At 39.3% G+C, this 22,823-nt stretch overlaps 1 protein-coding gene across 1 annotated transcript in view; it reads right to left on the bottom strand.

Moving 5' to 3' along the window:
- LOC141915546 (CUGBP Elav-like family member 1-A) overlaps positions 1-20,738 on the bottom strand; it is a 35,104-nt gene extending 14,366 nt beyond the window's left edge. Inside the window, 4 exon segments of the mRNA XM_074807113.1 lie at positions 5,096-5,144; positions 12,225-12,307; positions 15,619-15,827; positions 20,674-20,738. Of these exon segments, the coding sequence (XP_074663214.1) occupies positions 5,096-5,144; positions 12,225-12,307; positions 15,619-15,827; positions 20,674-20,702 (370 nt within the window). The 5' untranslated portion in view covers positions 20,703-20,738.
- Between the last annotated feature and the right edge of the window lie 2,085 nt (positions 20,739-22,823).

Raw genomic sequence — 22,823 nt, 5'->3', positions numbered from 1 at the left:
TCGACAGGCATAATTTTCGTATCAATGATTCGATTATCAAAGAACGAAGGCCAGTGAACCGGCTGCAGGTAGTTAGACATCTGTTATTACTAGCGATTAACTTTCTTCAAACATCGCTTGTCTAATTGGCGCTGAAAATATGAATACCTGGTAAACATCGTGATAAGATGGTAAGAATTACCTCTTTCATCACGATAACCCATATCAATTTTCATGAAGGCGAACTTATTTTTTTGCAGTCCAGGGATTAATTTTCTATTTCTGGTAGGTATACCAAAGGTAACCCCCAGTACCGTTTCAGTACCGTAACATGGCAATTACTGACAAATTCCTTCCATTATAGATTGGTTCCACCGTTTCGAATTCCGCTAATGAGGATTTATTTTTGAGGCCATAAAATAAGTACTGAAACTGACCTATTCCTGACGTGGAATTTTATGAAGAAATTTGCACGGGTATAATACACGGCATTATAAGTGATGATACGCATGTCAAGCCATACGTCCTGATTATCAAGTGTTGCCGATCAGGTGAGTCATAATTGGTGGTTATAGGGGGTGGTTATGTCATAAATTTGAAATCATATCCGCGGGACGAAGAGAAAGATGAGATAATATGAGAAAAAAGTATGCGCACGAAAGCGGCCGCCAATGCGTGCGACAATCACAGCGCCGGCCTCCGGTGATTCTACCGTCGTCGAAAGTGGCAATAACTTTATACGACTTCTCTCTTTTTTATCGAACAGCCCCAAGAATTACTTCGCGCGTCTCGAATACCCGAGGGGTGTATATAGCAGCGCGTGATACAGTATAGTTGCAGTTCGGAGGCCCGGCCAGAAGAGAAGCGCATAAACATAAACGGGATCATCGGTTTGAATGATGATCATGTGGAATGTCGGCCGAACCTGCATATATATATATATATATATATATATATATATATATATACATATACATATACATATACATATACATATACATATACATATACATATACATATACATATACATATACATATACATATACATATACATATACATATACATATACATATACATATACATATACATATACATATACATATACATATACATATACATATACATATACATATACATATACATATACATATACATATACATATACATATACATATACATATACATATACATATACATATACATATATATACATATACATATACATATACATATACATATACATATACATATACATATACATATACACATACATATATACACATACATATATACACATACATATATACACATACACATATACACATACACACATACACACACACATACACACACACACATACACACACACACATACACACACACACACATACACACACACACATACACACACACATACACACATACACATATACACATACACACATACACACACACACATACACACACACACACACATACACACACACATACACACACACACATACACATACACACACACATACACATACACATACACACATACACATACATATATACACATACATATATACACATACACACATACACATACACATATACACATATACACATACACATACACACATACACATACACATACACATATACACATACACACACATATACACATATACACATACACACATACGCATACGCATACGCATACGCATACGCATACGCATACGCATACGCATACATATACATATACATATATATATATATATGGACAAATTTTCATTTGTGACCGAAACGATATACAACATTGGCAAGAATGCAGTTGGTCGGTCTCCTTGTACATATAAATCATCAGAACGGCCGTTTTTTTTCCCGAAAAGCAATATCGTGTATTACAGATATTTTCCGAGGTAACTGTATTAATGTATTGAATACATTCAGTAATGCGTGAGAATCAATTCCGCCATGGTAGGCGAGGGACAGCTCGAAACGTCCAGCACGTTGACCAGCAATAATTGACATTTTCTCACCTACTTCCATCAATTAATCCGATGTCATATGTAATCACGCCGAGTCCATCGTTGACATGAATTTGATTTACAGTCATCCACGGCGAAGTAGAAAACACGCCGAAAAAAAACGATCTTATTTGCTCGCAGTATCTCTTCGTAAAGTCACGAAACGAAGTGAACTTTGAAACTCAAGTGAACTTTGAAATTCAAGTATCAGTTAGGGTGAAATTCACCTTCTGTAAACCGAATACTCAAGACGAATGTCACTCGCTGAAGAAACCAGCAACAAAACACTGGCAACGTTACCTGTGACCTTTCGTTACAGTTAATATGCCATACCCTCTGAATATAACATAAGCCGTAAGCCGAGATGCGTAGGTGGTGGTGTTTTTAAATCTCTTTCACGGATTATTTTACAAGGAGATTTCGAATACGAAGAAGGGCCATATCCAGAAGTTTTTTCTAACATACTTCCATGTTCTTACCGAGGCGTCTCATCATGTTTGCAGCATTATTCCGATCAATAGAAAAATAACTACACCGTTGTAACAGATCCGGAGGGTACCTTTTCATATTTACCAAGGATTCACACGAAGTTGACGATTCTGCAGGTTTTACATGGAGCATGCAAAATGATGAGCGATCGCGTGTGCAAGTTGGTTAACATCATTGATAAATGATCTGGACATCACAGTTCATCGCATCACAATACTCGATCGCTGTATCATCTGCTGAATTGTCCTGGGATATCGGATGCCATAATGAATGAACAGTACAGCATTCCATATATTGTCTTATCTAGTTTTTACAAGGTTTACATCGAGGGCAACATCAGTGACGAGCGTGACAAACCCTTCTTGAAAGCATACTCAACTCCTAAAAATTCCCCAATTGACATCACAAGGACCTGACGCATGGTCATGGCTAACTTTACTGAGACCATGGCTAACTCTACTGAAACAGCCATATTTTTCCGGAAGTGTCTATAATCGGGGTACCTATTCCTTGATTTCAGCGATTACTATTAATCATCGAAATCCCAATGTCGCATATGTGTCATCAATAATTCATAGTTTCAAGTCACAACGAAATGTAACTACGGCATGGCTGCGTGGCTTACAACATGTTTACCCGTGTAAATAGAGTTGTTTACCAATAAATGCGGGATAGAGTTTTCATGAATATTTATTGCCTACCGGAGCAGACCCACAGGACATGTAAATTTTTTCAATGCGGCTACGGCTTCGCAATTACAAATGTATCAACTGTCCGCAGGGTACCAGCAGCGCGTGGAGAGAGTAAAACAGCGAACGCCGTGCAAGAGGTCTGTTTCCCAGTCATCGCCGTCGTGCGCCGCATTGAAAAAGCCGACAAAATGGCAAATAACATGCAAACCAAAAAAAAAACTGCAGTACCATACGAGACGACGCAGACCACTTTCGAGAGCTGCTTTTCCGTGTGATACAGTGTCACCGAGTGGAATTAATGATTTATACGGCAGTCACTCAGTAAAACATTTCAACGGAGAACCGATTATAAAGCTAGAAAACGCCTCACTTCATGAGGCGCTTGTTTCCGCATATAGGCTTTCCACCCAATTTCGGAAAGAGCGCATTTATTTCATCGAATGTTATGAAAAGCTTATCCTTGGACAGTGGCGAATCCAGGGGGTGTGCGCATAACCTCTTTTTTAGGCAGAGTGACCTAAGAATTTTCTAGCCAAGACTTTTCGTTTAGAAAATGGTTCATAACTAATTTCAACCAGAAGTGCTCAGAATGCATCTAATTTTTCAAAATTTTCCGGAAGAGCATACCCAGACCCCGCCCCATATGTAATTAGTGACCCAAGTAAGTAGTGCACCCCCCTTTTTCCAAAAGCAAGATCCGCGCCTGTTGGAGTAGTTAAATGATTACTCTAAGGTTTATCGGACTTAAATTCTACATTACAAAGCGTAATTTCCTATAAACACCTGTTGTTTATACATACATCCTCTACCCCGAACCGCCTTGGCACGGGCTTGAATGTTTCCCGTTTGAAATGTAACGATGAATTTCAAACGTGTCCATTTGACTAAAGTTACAGTACTCCATATGCACATGGAGTTATATCTCGTAACTATCTTCAGTTAACACTACTCGGAAATCTTGGCTTGAATAAATCATCATCATAAAGAGACCGTCCGCGATAATGACATTTCCGATTGTTCTGTCGGGATGAAAATTACTCGTTTGATACATTTATCTCAACCGCGGACCAACTAATCAGCAGCCTAATAATAACAACAACCAGTTGTGTATAGGTTTTTACGACGGACATCCCACCCGAGATCGATCGTACGAGTACTATACTGCAGGGTTTAATAAACATCTGCTCTAATGAAAAACGCCGGCATCGGCAATTCAATCGGGTATCATCGATCGATGGTGCCCCCTCCTCTCGAAAAGTCAACATAGGCAAAATGTGTGCCGGTTCTAATAAAGCTTTCAATGAGACAGTTTCAAGGACCAGTAGGAAAATACCGAAGCAATTTTCAGTGTCAAGACGTGACGAACATGACTATCATTCGTACATTAAATACACAATAATGGCTACTCGTGACAGAATCGGCGGCAGAAGTCGTAATTTATATTTTTCGCCGGCGAACCGCGTTAAATTCCGCGCTTTATTGCCGTTTGGAAACGTCGAGATAAATTGACTTCTATATTCACGCTTTACTGACAGCCGTTAGCCGGGAACGAAATCGAGGAGGAACTTAATGAGAACGAATATCGCAGACCCAAAGAGATTGATAATATCTATTTCATTTCTGATGAAATTGGAAATTCGAGTGCGTTGTCATCGGCGTGTGAATTTCATGCCTCCAAACGATGTTAAACGATAAAATCTATAAATGTTGCCACTAATAATATGCGACAAGTGCGTAATTTCAAGCCCATCTTCTTCGAACATAGATACACAACTTGCGCGCGAATCCGAGCGATTCCACAGATCCCGCGTAAAATGTGACTACTGGTTTCAGCGCTTCGTAACTGACAGTTTGAAAAAAAGGTTAAAAAATGCAAAAAAAGTTCCACAATTACTGTATACATAGATCATCGAAACCTTACCATTCTTTTTCTCGCTATCTGCTGGTTTCATCTGTACAGGGTGCTGCATCTGAAAAAACAAACGAAAACGTTTATAAATCAATACAAAAAGATGTTCGATGCCTATTCCTCTAAGGAGTACTCTTTTATCAGATCGGGAAACCTCCAATCCTACTCTATTATTGATCACGTGACCTGAAACCTCCGTTCTGTCACGGTGGTATGATTCGGATTTCGTGTGGAGCCAACCAGGAATTTCGGATTGAAACTTCGGATGTCATAAGAGTACGGCCCCTAGCATTTGACAGCAGATAACCAAAAGAAACAACAACAACAACGGATATTGACAGTTAATCATGATTACAAGACTGAACTAACGATCTTGTCTGCCTAGGATCAATGAGACAATGGGTACAGACATTAAGAAGCCTCCTCCATCCCGGACACAGAGTTACCCAGGTGACAAAACTGGCTCGACAACATTGGCAGTTATATTACTGTATAACAAACTGCATACCGTGTTTTTACACCCACTGATGATAATGATGCGTCTCCAGAGCAGAGGTGAGCTAGGCGATAAAACGCGAAAGAAGGTCAAGGACAACTACCACGCACGAGTGACAATGTAACACTGTAATTATAATTTGTGGGGGTCCGAATTATGAGGTGATAGTCAAGTCGAAACACTGTCAGCCAAGCCGTCATTTACGCTCTCGAATACCACCTGTTAGGACTGATTTCATGGCAACTTCTAAAGAGAACGCCGTATCGTATAAAAAGAAAGTCTTATAGAGGGAGGAGTGAATTGTCTCAGCCAGTTCCTGGCACTTCTTTCAATTCACGCCCGTGACAGTGGCAGTAATTATCCCTAATGAGCAGGTAGAATATGCAGAAAAATATGAAATTAGAGATTGATGAACGATGGAAAAAACGGCCGAATCAACGAAGGATTAATGTGGTGAAAATGTACACCGTAAGATTAGTAAGAAGATACGGATAACGCCATCCCGGCAATTTCTTTCCAATACAAAGCATTTCAGAAATAATTGTCGATTAGTCACATAAGCCGTCTTTAACCATCAACGACAATAAGCAAACCACTAAGTTTTTTAATCGTATATGCATATGTATATGTATATGTATGTGTTTGTGTGTGTGTGCGCGCATGTAATAGTTCAACGAATTTCTACACATCATTTCGTGCACGAGCCTAACGCAATATTGCGGGGATATGTTCATGAAACATGCATGGTTACTATTATCATTAGATAGAAAAAGAAATACAGTTTTGCGGATCATACGGATCTGCTTTCCAAAGATGTGGATGTTTTCATAAAAGATATTTATAGCGTAATGCGTATCAGATGTATATTTCATAGCACTCTGTTTTGAATACCGAGGTAGGGAGAGGGGGGACTTCGATGATCTCGATCTTTGGCGGTATGACGAGTAATATGCTATCTAAATGAAATGTTCATAACTCAAATAGAAAAATACTTCTTATCTGTTTACTCTCGACGTAACAAGTATCAGCTACTTTAATATCATTTTACGAACAGATTTAGATTTCGAGAAAGCAAAATAAACAGACTGTGCCGAACGAAATAACGGAATAAAAGGTAAAAAACGATTTCGCGAGCTTAAACCCAGCTCGGGATAGATTTGAAACGGGATACGCGCCGCGCGCGGTGATAATTGCTCGAAAAGAATTTGCGTCTTAATGCTGACATTTTCACGAAGGCGCGGGTAATAGGAGAATTGAAAATCGACCGAAAGCCGGCAAAATATCATCGCCGCCGCGGGGAAATGGCGCGTCGGCACAGAAGTCTCCACTGCGAAACTTGTTGTCATCTAATGAAAGCTGTTTAAATAAATTTGTACGACTAAATTAGTTTCCTAGTGACATTGTCCGCGCACTCGTGTTTCTTTTATTTTCGAATGAGTACTCGAGGAAAACACTTTAGGCCATCGTATCATTTAATCCTATTACTGATACGGAGGTGGATTAACATCACCATGGAAACATTTAGAGCGTATTTACGATTAGTTGTATTACCAGTTTTTTTTCTTTTTAATGACGTTTACAGTGAGGGAATGAAATATACGGGGCTCGAAGCGCATTATCCCACGTATCAACCCCGGTAAACAATAGCCGTGTAATTTCATATGCATTAAATCCTGATTCAGACAAATTCGTATCCGCACTAGACAGGTTTATCGTTTGCGGTACTATCTGAATCGGAAACAGGTAAAAATCCCCCCCAGGTAAATATCCCCCCCCCCCCCCCCCGGTAAAATAAAAATCCCCCCAAATTTGATTCACAGCAATTATCAACAAAATACTTCAATATTCTTATGTTGAAAAACTTATAGTAGTTTTCAAATATTTCAGATTTTCCGTGATGTTTTTCACAATATTCACCTTGGAATAATCAATGACTTTGACCAGGCCACGTGCATAAAGATGACATTATTCTGAGACTTTTAGCTAGTAAAATGCATGAAAATGATATTATCGTATTTCTGAACATTTCTATGAAGAAATCTAGTTTAAAGTTAGTAGCAAAATATCTGTGTACCTATCTACGTATTATCTAAGTATTATTGTAAAAAGTATTATCGGTTTTCATTTAGGTTTTTTACTTAAATTTGATAGAAAACTGAAATTGGGGAGATTTTTACCGTGTGGGATTTTACCGGGGGGGGGGGGGGGATATTTACCGGGGGGATTTTACAGGGGGATTCTTACCTACATTCATCTGAATCAGCATCAGGCAGGCAAATTATTCCCAGTAGGTAAATCTGGAATAACGGATTGAAACCCGGCGATCTTGTGGGCATTTATTATTTAACAAATGCAAATTCATTGGATTCCGTTTTTTTCACCTTAGCCTAGACACTCTAAAATCGACTCTGGTATAAAGATTATGCGAGAGATCAAGGTGCTGTCGAGATCAAGCAAATCGATAGCTTTGAATACTAGCAATTATTTCGGCACAGCTTGTACCCATAATAAGCACTTATCAGTTGACCATAGTACCACCAGGGAGTTATCTTCTGGATGTGACAATACTTTATTGTTGGACTAATCTATCACGGCAACACATGGCACAATGTACCAGTAACCTGAATGGCCTGTTGACAAAAGTATCTACTAGTAGATTCAGACAGTCTCTTCAGGCATGTGCAGTGCTGTTCAGATTATCACTTCCAGATGGTATGAAACGCACATGTCAGCATCGTTGATGTCAACCTCGATTAGGAAAATCCATAAAAACATTCCCGCTTCTATGAGAAAATTCCACATCTGTTCTGTTCACTGTCCATAGGCTTCGGGATTAACTCATTTGCGCTGCCTTCGTTTAGAAAATATCTCAAACGCCGCATGCAGCAACTAATGAATATTACATTAAAACAACTTCGAGTTCTATTCAAATATCGTTATCGACAAAATCAACTTGATATTGAGATCGTAATTTCTTCCGATGGCGGGTCTGCGCTACGAGATTTGTTTCTTTACGTCGTCGAGTGCAAATTTGGCCAATTTTTCTCGTCGATGTTTATGTGTCAAATCAAATTTCCGATGGTAAGGTTAATACACTGCTAACACGCAGTGAGCAGCGACCGTGCAGCGGCGGCGCACAACGCGGCAACCACGATGAGCCTTACTAAGTGCGTTAATATCATCGATGGCTGTCGGTCTCATCTTCATCGGCTACCGAGAAGAAATGACATGCAAATTGCATGTTTATTTAATTTTTACAAAGAGAAAACGTGCGAAAACGTGCGTAATCAATTCATTGGTGGCAAAGCCGGAGCCGACACGACAGAATAACAAGACGAGAACTATACATACACACACACACACACACACACAGCGCCACAGTCAACAAATCTGTTGTTGCTCATAATACCATAAACGAAGGTAATCGACTTAACATTAGAATATCTAAACTATAAAGCATCGTTAAGTATCGTTTAATCATGGAAGATAGAAATTAATTCCGGAAAGCATGTGAGCATCGGACAGGAACGCAGAACATCCAATATTCTCATCAGTTCAACCAAGCGAACTAATTTTCATCAGGGGCTGAATTAACTTTCATTGACAAGGCTAACTTGGATTGTTTGAAGAAACTGAAATTTCCAGTGTTATGAACTTCGATTTAAACAAAAAATGACATATATTCGACCGCCGATCGCACAACTTTATCCGTACTTTGATTTCCGATTTCATATCAAACCCCGTTTCGCCTGGCAGGTGTGATGGGTTTGTAAGGGACAAATCAAACGTCAAATACAACCAACTAAATAAATAACAGGGTCAATCCCTATTTCACGATTTAGAAATACTTGCTATATTCGAACTAATTTCAGGCCATTAGACGCAACCAAAGCTTCATTTTTTCATCTCTTTTTATCAACGCATCAATGTACGAGAACGCTTGAATGGCGTGTGCCCGGAACGAGCCGTACACGAATTTATCACCTCGTTTGCGTTTACTGGGACGTCCAATAAATGCACGAGACATCAAATCGGGATCGGTCATCTAGTGATGAGCAATTCAGCAATGGGTAACAACCACCAGTCAGAGCTATGCACATCACGATGCACACACGTCTGCGATGGTTGTTTATTTTATCGATACAGTCTGCAGTTGAACGACACTTTACTTCTGGAGAGGTACCCCTGTACGGCAGCTTGACGGAACAAAGAAAACGCCGAAGCGTATTTGTTTGGTCGATAAGAATTGGAAAATATTTTTTGAACGATTCTTTCGAGTGCATTTGATCAGGAACTTTTTTTTCGAAAAAATTTTGAAATAAAATTCTAATTACACTTGGTAAGTAAATAGAAAGAAGAATACTTGGGCACTTTTTGCAAAATTTCGTCTGAATAACTGATCTATGGATTTGGGCTTTGGGTGTGGCATTCCAATAAAATAAAGCGATGGATATTTTTTTACTTCATCTAATATCCTCAAAAGCTTACAGAATAAACAATAGCTGCCTCCATAACTAAATACGCATTTTTCTCTGCAAAGACTTTTTCCTCTTTGTCGTATCAGGGCACAGGGTAAGAGAGTGCAGTGAAAATATACTAAACTATTAATATCATAGGAAAGCCACCGATACAAAGCAAGTTTCTTATGATAAGCCCGCAACAGTAAAATGAAACTGTGTAAGGTAAGGATGTAGAACCGAAACGTCGTACATAAATCATACACCTATCCAACGTTACAGGTCGACAGGAGATGAGGGAAACCTACACGGGTGGGTATTAAATGGCGACTCAGATGCGTGGTCTACATTTTTTAACGAGAAAGAACTGAACAATCTCCGGATCTGTTTTTAAAGAAAAATGATCGAAAGCACTCGGACTATTCATTGACACAGCGGACACATTCGCTACTACTCTGACTCTGAGATTTGAAATATCGATGCACCCATCCACCATTCCGACCAAATGACCTCAATATTACCAGTCGCTCTGGTGTATTATATTCTCGGCAATGTTTTCACTGGGAGGCAATATTCCGAATCACGCACCGGATTCACTACGATGACGACGCGGTTAAGTAGAAACCGCGGACGTATTCAAACGAGGCTTACGTATCGATATTACACGATCGAGTTATGACATCATTCGCGAACCAAATCAAACGCGCCGAATCATTTAAGCGTAAAGAATCTCGTCGCCAGACGGATATTCCATCAGAGTTTCGAGCTTTGAACGGCGTAAGGGGCTCCATACCTTTCGTACTAATGGTTATTGTACTAGAACATCTCGCATGGAGAACTCGGGAACTGATGACTAGTTTATATAGATTCATGCGCACTTGTAGATTACAGATTTCATTGCGCTTGGCTGACAACACGAGTCGAGTTGATTAATCCATCACATCTCATGAGACACACTTATGAATGACCAACATCGTGGACCAGAGTTTCACCTATACGTGGTGTTCGTCGGAAGCTAATAACGACTCTGGCAGTTGAGGATTCCTCTTCAGGCAACCGGGGATCCATCAGGTGGGCAATGTATCAAGCCAAAAAGATATAGCCAAAATTCTAGCTGTTACGCATACGACAAGCTGCAAAAACACTGGCCAAAATGGACTAGATCTATTGATCAACTGGACTAGCACGCTTGCTTTCTGAGACTCCCAGGAATCCCCGTCATTTCCTTATCGTTACATCATTCAAGTTAAATGAAAATACGATTATCTTCAAACGAGTTTTTATTACTATCAGGCCAGCTATCTGGTGGTTAAGCGTTAACCATTGTTAAGTGGAGAACAGTATACGACATGTATACTTAGTAAAACGTAAAACGAAGCACTTTTCAAGAAAAAAATTTCCGGTAACAAACACCTGAATATACACAGTCAACGACCCCTCCCATATTTTTTGAACATATATCCAATACTCGTGAACCAATCTCAACTGTTCTACCGTTTTCAGATCAAAGGCGATTCCTTTTCAAAAATATGTCGATATAGATTTTATAGTATTTATAAGCATTTGGTACGAGAGAGTGTATTGGGTGTATACATCATATACAATGGGTGTGGTTTAATTACTAGCATCACACCATGTATACACGATATTCATCATGATTCTTTGCAATGCTGATGATGATGATGATGACGATGATAATAATAGGTTAGTTTACCCATGGTGAGGCCGTGTGGAATCATAGTGAAAATATCGCGTTACGCGATGGTCATTCCCCAACTATTGTGACAATATCTATCAGGTACACTTTTCCAACAAAATCATTTCGTTAATGCAGGGCATTTTTTACACAGGCCATCGGAAAAAATAACATCATTGTTGATAATAATAGTCGGTCTATATCGAATTCGAAAAGGACATGAAAATGGAAGTACTCAATTGCTGGGTGGAGTGCAAGCATTCGTAAAGTATATTTCAATATTATATTAAAATATTTCATATTTGTATATTCTCGTATATCTTTTTATGACATGTTGTGGAAATAAAATTATTATTATCATCAAATCTCTATAGAATGGACCCCATCCAATCAGGACCCAATCAGGCTTTTAACTTCTTACCATTTCACATATCGCGCTTTATCTTGATTACAAAAAAAAGAATTCTACAGCACGGAATTTCGTACACTTACCCCAGCTAATGTTTTTAGATTATGTAAATCGCGCTGCGCGTTCATTGCAGCATCTCTTGTGTAAAACGTAACAAAACAACAACCTGCAAAGAAGAAGAAAAAAGAGAGATAACATACGTTAACACGAGCTAAAAAAAAAAAACAAAAAAAAAACACGTCCCCTCAATCCAAAACCACCAGAAACAAGAACTATATGTCTGGATAGCTGGTATGTAGGGATGAGCTTCAGAGACTAATCAATTTGAATAACAGATGTGTTTGATAAGCTGAATCTTCCGTAAATATACGTAATATGGTCATGAATATTCAATCGTACTAATTCCTTTCAGTTCTTCATCGCTCTGAATTTCAATATTTCATGGCAATGCGGCTAACCGCGGCGACGTTCAGATGCAAGGCGTATATCGATTTCCCCTTCAACTGCGGAGATCACTTTTCCAACTGGACACTTTTTTCGAAATATAGACTTCAAATCGTTTTACTGGAAGAGACGGATGGTCGTTATGCGGTGGACTAGTCAACGTCGGAGTCAGTAATCTATCTGCGGACACGTGTCCGTCTTCTGCGAAACACAGGAGTTCAATGAAAACGAAATCCTTCCAGTTCAACCGAGTTTACATCCATCAATGAACACATAGACCACGATTTGTGTTTTTGTATGCAATCGTACGCAATCGATGCCACGCTGCTATCTCGTAATTAAACGGATAAAACTTGGCATGAAATAATGCAAACATTAATTAGTATTGCTCATCGTAGCGATGAAAAACCCGCTGAGACATTGACAGCGTACGCGTCGAACGAACGCGATCGGATTCCAATTCGAATTGTAAATCTTTAATCTGATCAAATAAGAATATTGGTTGTTCGCCTATCCCGCACGTACCACGGCGTCATAACTCGAGTAGAGCTTGACCACTCCTACCGTAGTCCATACCGTAATCTGGTTCTCGCCCACCTGATCTTTTAATTAATACTGAGTCATGATCACCCATTGGCAGGAAGGTCTCGGTCAACGGCGAAGCGACACGTCCTCGAATGATTGTTCCAGACCAGGTACGACGCGTCCGTCGAATAAACAATTGTGATAAATGAAGACTTTATTGCACTGAGCCTTGACTGACGAGAATTTGGTCCCGGAATTAGGGTTAAGGTAGCTTGATTGCGATGGAACCTCTCAACTACAGAGATAATGAGCGCATCTCAATGAAACAGCCAGTAAAGTGAGTGAGGAGCCAAGATGAGAGAAACGGCGAGCGAATTAACAGCTGCCCTCAGTTCATCATTACCATCCATTAACGCAGGAAGTTGGACATGACATAATGCTAGTTTGTCATCCCGCAGTACCGAACTGCCTAATACCATTACCTGATCCTAACAAGACAGGCTTATCGGCAATATAAGTAAAACATGAATTAAACATAAGTGACTCGCATTAATAGAACGATCTAAGGACTTAATGTAAATGCTGAAGACATGCTATCTTAAATGACCTTCATACCGCTGTTTTAAGGGAAAATGATTATGGTTTATAAGATTTACTACATAATTCTACAATGGAATATTAGCCAGGATCATACAAGCCTTTTTAGCCGAGCTAAATTTGTGCCGAACAACAGTTCACATGGGTGCCAAATGGGCCCATGCCACATTTGGCCCAACCAAAAATATCACACCAGGCCCGAGCCAAATTTTAGTACGGGTCAAATTATCGCGTTTGAATTGGTTCGGAAAGTGACTCACTTCGCTTTTTTTAGCATTATTTGGTATCGAGTGAGTCGTTTACCCGTGAATGCCCTTTCAAATTAGGCACGGGCGAAATCCGGCCTGATCCGTGCCAATATGTTCCGGGCGAAATCGTCTCCATGTGATCGCCGCTAATAATGTACATTTCTGAAATTATGGAGACGGTTTTTTAAAAGAAATCTTATCACTTCCTGCAGTACACACAGAAATCTGACAATGCGACGACGAAGTCGTAAAAGGTATGTGGAATAGACATGAAGATGCAATAAATTCGACGTCAATGCCTGGATTCCTCCTTAGAACGGCAGACTTTTAAGTGGACAATCAATAAAATCGACCATTGCCGAGCGCTGAAATGTTTGCTGATCGCGGCAATGAATCTCATCTGTTTCGATACCGTGGAACAAATAAGGGCCGCAGCGCGATTTATGTCAATACCGTTTACAAAACACTACGACAAACTGAACTTTGCTCTCTGTTGCCAGCACCGGACAAGATTGGATGCAGAAACATGTGTACCGTGGCAGAAATCCCATTAGACACCATTTCCTGATTTCTGCCAGCGTACAATTAAAGCACGCCAACCTGGCCGCCGAGCAAATCATTTGGCATTCTTGATGACTTAACCGGAAATCAGCCAGATCAGCATACCAGTTCCCTCTGTCAACCATCGACGTAGAGATCCCATCAACATGCAAACACACAAAAATGGAGACGCCAATAGAAAATTCCTCGCATCAGGAAATAATCACATATGGTACATACACTAGATATACAGCCAGCAGCAAACCATTACAGTTCTTTATGATTTCGTAGGGAAAGTCTTTGATAGTTAGCAAAATTTACGACGGACGAGGCATAATGTTTGGGGTAAAGATGCTTCTTCCGGTTATATGCGCCTACTTTGTGTGTGATCAGAAGTTCTGGCACTACCAAAAGCTTTTTGGCAAATAAAATACCGTCGAAAAAAGAGTCGCAAGATATAACGACGTAAGTGACCCTGGATAATGACGATGGAAAGACGGATAAACTAGAAGCGAGGAGAGAGGATATTCGACTCAGAAAGAAAGGTGTCCTTCGTTGTGTAAATACAAAATCCGCGACAAATGCTTTTAAGATGCGCTATCGTATTGCTATCTAGTTTCATGCACGAAATACAAATCTTCGGATATCTGGGGAAAAGAAAGAATAATGTTGTTTGCAGCAAAACCGCATTAATGCCAACAGCTATCGGCCTGACATTGATTGACCAAGGCAGAATGTGATCCTTCACTCAACAGACAACGGACAACAAGAGTTAATGGATCTTCATACATGGGATAAACATAGGGTTGCGATCAGAGGCAGTCACTTTGAGGATATCAAAAATCAATACAGAGACGCTACGCTAAAATCTGGACATGAAATGGAAATAAGAAAAAAAAACAAATATAGATTTAAGACTGCTTTCATCACTAAATCTCTATTCCGTTTCCCTGATGGAGTTTTATATAAATGAAAAGAATCGATTTTGCGAAGTATCAAAATCAGTGGCAGGATTCTTGAAAACAGACAGGCTTACTTCCGATGCGATCAATTTTCGATAAGTACATGAATTTCAGGCTGTGAAATCGTAGCCGCCCGGTGACGGATTAGAAATCGGACCTACCTTTACTCTGACCGGTGGCTTTATCCCGTAACACGGTCAGTTGGTAAACTTGGCCATAATCCTCGAACATTTTTCGCAGGTCGTTCTCGTCCATCGACCTCGGTATTTGTCCGACGAACATTTTAATGGTGTCCGAATCTGGCTCGCGTTTATCCAATGAAGTACTCATCGCGTTGAACACTGTTTTATTATTGTTGTTGTTATTATTACTGAAAAATAAGAAATGGCAAAAAAGGTCAATAATACGCAATGATAACCAGACTAGATGCAGTGGATAATGTGATCGAAATCCACTACATACAAAGTTAGGATTAATAACAAATTTCCTGTAGAACACCCGGTGATGATCTCAGGTAGAGTCCAGAATGTCATGTCTTCACAAGTTTTGATTTTCTATGATGAATTAGGTTTTTAATCTTTAATCTTCGTATATGCATATAACGGGTTTTTATCATACAATCCAGGGCTGCAGAACCTCTGCTAAGCACTATCAGCAACAAGTCAAATTTTTTCAGTAACATTTCATTGAGATATGATAGAAAATGTTCAAATTATCAGCTAAGTTACGACCATCAGTAACATCTCGAACATTTCTGTATGAGTGTTTAACAAATGAAATCAGTATTTTTCGGGACGAAATAGTCACAAATTAGTTAGCAGCTCCGGGTCCCGGCACCTGTTTACGTTTTATACGGTTTGCAAAAGACTGATCACAGTTACGAGCAAGATAAATCGCACCGATACACGGAAACAACCTTCGAAAAATTTATCAACCGTGCTACGAGATTCACCGCGAATTTGAAACGGGATATAAATCGCGCGATGATGACGGCTGCGGCAGACGAATTTACATCTTTGCCCGCGAGCTCATAAATCAGTTCAAATTTAAAAGTAGGCAATGCATTTATCATCAAACGAACCAGCGGCGCTCTCCTGCTCTCCGAACAGTTGATTTAATATGAGTTTTGTCACGTTTCGTCGTTTCAGAGCGAAGCGGCAAACTACGTCATCATTCTCTCACGCAACGAACTTGAACGGGAAAACGAACTCGAAAGTTTATTGATTCCTCGTAAAAAATAACGCATACCGTATATCGCCAAAAATTCATAAAAACTAGTCTTTATTAATTTTTGATATCTAAATGTATATATAATATTGTCGACGATAAATTATATAATATGAACCATATAATATCCAGGATCAATAAAGTTACTTTGGATTTGAATATGTCGAATATTGGATTGACACACAGTCTAGCCCCGATGTATCGATGAAGAAGCGCACAACATCCTCGAAAAAATAATTATTGAAATCCATCAAATATAGAATATGAGTTACGAAATATATTCGATCAAAAATAAACACCAATATTCATCAGGAGATTGTTATTTTTAATGCTAATATCGACGACGTAGTGCAAAACGACTGACACAGATCCTCATAAATAACTCATACTAGGTACCAATGCATATAAACATTATTGTAACGGTTTTTATGGCATTAAAAAAAAAAAAAAAACGTTCTTGAACCTGATGATTGAATAAGTATAAGACGAAGCCGAATGAACATCATCTTGAAATTGATGGATGAACCTAAGATACTAACTTAAATCAAATATCAGCGAGATGCAAATATTTACGTGCGTACGCTTTCCCTAGCAACGACAATGGGAATCCTCTGTGCACCCCATCCATTATCATGTACATATAAATACGCATAATAGATATAGCTTATATGGCATGAACTTAATACTATCAGTCCGAAGGGATCGATCAATGAATTAAAACTGATTATCGATCGTGCGCGCGTCGCTAACGTATCAAATCAATACATATTGTTACAGTACGGACGGCTCGGAGGCCAAGGATGAGAAAATCTCACTGCGCCATCGCCGCGTCCGTTAACAGTGTCGGAGTGCCACTCGTAGTTAGATTCTATTAAATTAATAGCGAGAGATTTGTCACTACGCAAATTAAGTGCTCGATTCGCATTAAGGCATTGAGTCGCCGCGTCTAATATTAGATCCTTAAAATACGGACGCGTTAGTATTATATCGATACGTTTATACGGAAATAGCAATATCGCGAAATACCACAGGCAAAAAAAAGCGAGATTACAAAGGCGACACTGAATGAACCCTTGCCCTTTTTACACCGTTTAAAACCGTCGAGAAAAAAGAAATCACGAAGCGAATCTCGCGAACGAAATTTCAAAAGCTCAGCGCGCCGTTCCTTTATAGCTGCGCCGGGGAAACGCTAAAAAAAACGAAGCGACTTTTAACATCAGCGAAACCTTTCACGTAGTTTCGTAGAGTTGTCACGATCGCGACTGACTGCCGATGTAAGAACTAATAAGTCTTCGCTAAATTGCGTATACGGTTCTCTTGATTACGAATGCGAAGTCGCACAAATGACTTATTTGTCGAGAGAGACACAACGTTATCAAAATCGATGTCGAAAAGCGAGTTTTGTGCCTTTCTCTCTCTCTAAGTCTTTTTTTCTACGGCGACACGATTCAACATTATTCTTTCATCACGTTTTCCTTAATTATGACATCGCCCGGCGATACGGCGCCCATTTTTGTAGCGGTACTATTGCACTTTCTGAGAATTCCCGTTTTTGTAAGAAGCGCTTGAACGAAAGCAGTTCAACGACGAGGAAATATAAGAAGTATATCGACCTAGTAGGCAAATCGCTACCATGATCATCACGATGCAGCTATAAGCTAACATTGGAGAAATCCCGCTATAAATTCCGCCAAAAATGAAAAGTTCTGAGGTGAATAAGATGTATATTTCGTGCAAATTTTCGGCTAAATACTAATTAGCCATCATCAGGCGTACTGAATCACATTTGAATTTATAGTGGGATTTCCCTCTTTTTTCATCTTACACGGATATTGTGTATCTAATCGTCTCATTGAGGAGAAACTTCTGGTGGTTTAGTCTTTTAAAAACCCCAAATTGTTACGTACGTATCAATCAGTTGGTTTACCATAATGACAGTCTATCAGAAATCCTGATCCATTAGTAATTAGTCTAAAATTCAAAATATGCATAATTCTGAGATCTCGATGATCAATCAAACATTTTGCCAATTTTCTTCAAAACGGTAGAAGCTCTGAATCACATTTTCTAAAACAGTACCATGCGATAGCTCTGTCTGCGCGCATTTTTTTAGATCAACATTTTTTTTTTTTTGCCGACGACCAAATTGCTCGAGATTTGTATGCGATTCCGGTTCGAAGACAAGGCGCCAACTGGGGAACTTGTCGACACAGGAAATGCTGATGGTGAAACATTAATGACGGTACACAATTCCTGGTGATGTTTTATTCCGCGGATAGCGCGGCGATGACCTCTCAGAAACGGAATCAAATAAGTAGTCGCATCATCGACAATCTCTAAGGATCGGTGAGGCATGAAGCAAGTATAATCTATACATCCCCCAAAGTGATCCGGGGGCTCGGCCGACATCACGTAAGATCTTGATTGCATCATCATCATCATCGTCATAAAAATATCACTGTCCATATATCGGGACATTTTCAACAAACGTTTTGTACTTCTTATTAAAATCACCACATCATCCGATGAATACATGCAGTCGACCTTAATGAAACTGAACGACCAAGCCAAGACATACATAATAAACTTTGGAAGGACAATAACTGATAAGTTAACTAAATATTGTCTTAAGACATGATATAGAAATTGGTTATTAGGAATTTATATTTATAGTTACTGTACTGTTATTTATGACTATAGCAAAAATGAATCTCGTTTGTTTTATAAGCGCTGGATAGCTGGAAATAACTATGATCATTGGTTAGACAGGTTGTAATCAGCGCGGAATTTCGTTGTTAATTTTTCATGATCCCCGTAGGCGTGCAAGGGTTATCGGGACGAGATTTAGTGGCCATCTCGGCCACTAATCCGAGCAGCGCAGCGCTGTATCTCGGATGTCAGTCGACTGACAAACCATCGAAATATGAAGACAAGTATTGAACGACGTCGTAATCACGGAGGATTGAATCGTCAAAATTTGATCCGACTAGAATTCCTAATGGCTACGTTTATTCTAATCATAACGAGTTGAAAGATATAGTCCCGATAATGAAAAGTGCTACTCCTCGGACTCCGGCGTATCTGCATATCCATATTTCATCATTTCGTTATACAAACGACGATTTTACACTTTTGCTTTTGTTATCTGAAGGAAAGAGGTTAGTTAACCTAGAACTAAAACCATTGCAGCGCCAGCATATGTGTCAATGATATCCAAGTGGTAAATGAATTCGCTAATTTCATTGATACATTAAATACACCATCATACGCTACTTAGATTCAAATGCGAGATTTGGAAAACGGTTCTAACGATCAGATGGATCCGAGTATCGATTGCGCGCTATAAAATTCTCGCTGAAATCATTTATTGAAACTCAAAAATATGAGTAGCAAATAATCTGCTTGTAACTGTATATGCACATTTTAATTGCGCTCATTACCAACCTAATTAGTGAACCGGTGAGGGCTGCAGTACACTCAGGTACAATGGATTACAATGAATAATGTATCTATTATTCATAACATATTTTATCAAGTGACCAATTGAAAGATTGATGTATACAATGAGATAGCCGGACTAGACATGACCGACCATATATACAGAAAAGCTGAAAATACGAAATAAAATTCCGGGGTTGGTTTTATAGACGGGTTTTACCTATAACCCAGGGGCTAACTTAATTGAAAACAAATTGAGTTAACCTGCGGGTTAAAGGTTATACCAGTCTAAAAAACCGGCCCCAGAAGTTCTGAACTCAACAATCAACTGAAAGGAGACTTCTTCAGTTCGGAATTATTTTGGTAAATCTAAACTACATTGTACAACAAAAAATGTCAAGAATTAACAAGATCATTGTCAAAACTAAGGATACTTCGGGAAATGATGTAATTTCATACATATCAATTGTACAGTTATTGAAAGTTCATGCTGTTTTCTGATCAAATCGACACAATTGATCATGACATAAATGTGCACACATATACCTTACCTAGTGGCTCCCAGATGATTCATCATCATTATATCAAAAATCGAAAATGTGAAAAATCCAGAACAGCGATTGCAACGTTCACACAATGTGTTCAATACGTTTAGAATCCCGAGATCGTCTCCCGAATTTAAACCTAATAGTTTTCGCGTGAAAACCGACGATGTTGATAACAAGGCTGCCGCGATACGAGTTCGCAAACTGTCTGACCGGGCGACAAAACTCTAATACACACGCACATGAGAATGGAAACTCTCTCTCTATATCGATTGTGATTGAGTATAGCTGTATATTTGTAGTATTAGTCTCTCTCTCTCTCTCTCTCTCTCTCTCTCTCTCTCTCTCTCTCTCTCTCTCTCTCTTGTCGCAGCGCTATCTTTCTCTCAGGCCACTAGATAATCAGCTGTCATTCTTTCATGTGTATATGTACAATTATCGCCTGAACACACACGTACAATGATGATGATGATAGCTACGATGACAATAACGACGATGACAGGTAGATACAAAACGCGACAGCGACGCTGTATTAACGCCGCAGCCACCACCAACGTCGCAGCAGCAATCGGAACGTTCAACGGGACTAACTGAATACCTCCTACACGATGATGCACTACAACTGGCACACAACAGACACGCCGGGGGGGATCGAAACAGATAGAGAAGCTAGAGCACCTAGATGCTAGTTGGAAATCGAAGAACGACGCTGGACTTGTCTTGTCGTAGCGTGCGGAATACTGTTTTGTAGGCTGTTCGAACTTACGCAGTAGTATAGTGTCATCTTCCACCGCACAGCTGGCAGTGACATCCACTTAATACATTGAATCATTCAAAGTTACCTGCTGATTAGTCTTTCCTTAGTTTGCTGCCTGATGAATCAATTAACACCTCGTTCCCACCTTAGAAATGAAATAAATTGTTTGCAACTGTATTTGTTTTCATGCCTGCTGAACCACATAAGTGTCAGGTAAAAGCATAAAATCTGGCAGAAATTAACTGGTCTACTTATTTATCAATGAAAAAGTGTTAAAGAGACAATGAAAAAGCACCATCTCATTTTTCCATCAAAACGCCTATGGTCTACACAATAGGGTTTAGAGGGGCGGCCAAGCTCCTGGCATTTTACACCTTCCACTCTGGAAATCAACAGCTCCTGTTAGAAAAGTTGATGTCAATGCCAACAACAATAGATTGCTTTGTGAAGTAATGAGATGAGAACATGACAGATAGCAAGGTCCTCCAAAATGTTACAATATTTGTTATATCCACCCACCAAAAGCTTTACAACTTCATCGCTTGGTGACCATGATGTAACACTAATGAATGAATGCCACCCCTCTATTTCTGCTTTTACTACCTTACTTGCTACTTTGTTATTTGCAACTTTGCAGTTGTAACAAACAATATTGACAATATCTGAGATCTGAACAATCTGACCAGTTTCTGCATGTTTATGAATCTGTAATTTCACTCTGGCATGGATGGAAATCCAAGAACATAATAGTTATCGTATGCCACGGACATAAATTGACTGACTAATGAACACAGCGGCTGAGCTCTCTACCTACCATACTACAAGTGTCAATTTTCAAGAGGGCGGAGAGGCAAGGGTTTATAATTACAGGGGTTTCTGGTGACAGCAGTCGAGGAAACCTTAGGATATACCAGGGAGTCAATGGCCTTCAAGGATCAACCGTGAATTATCACTATCAAAACAAGGCAACTCTAGGCATTGCGGTTACTGCTATTGCTTGAGAGAATGTAAAACAAAAAGATTTCTGAGGCAATAAAACTGGTTGTGCTGTAAAGAAAATTTTTCCTGCGAGTACACTGACCACTAAGTCAGCGGATTTAGATCAGTGAAATTTTGGAAGATAATTATTTTTGGTCAACCAAAATATCTGTTTGCTTTGTTTTCATTAAATAAAAAAGCTTAAAACCCACTGTATACAAAATTTTAAAAGATTAAAAACGAATTCTATTAATCCAAAATTAAAATCGAAAAGTTGTGTCTTCTGATTTCATTTTGGATAAAGAAAATCTGTCAATAATCTTTCAGATTTTGTATATCGTGGGTTTTAAACTTATTATCTATTTTCCACGTCAGAGTGTGGCTTTTCTACTACAAATACAAAAGTATTTCATTTTATATA

Source organism: Tubulanus polymorphus, chromosome 1 (genome assembly GCF_964204645.1).
Source record: "Tubulanus polymorphus chromosome 1, tnTubPoly1.2, whole genome shotgun sequence".
Lineage (NCBI taxonomy): Eukaryota > Metazoa > Nemertea > Palaeonemertea > Tubulaniformes > Tubulanidae > Tubulanus > Tubulanus polymorphus.
This window is presented reverse-complemented; position numbering and strand designations above follow the sequence as displayed.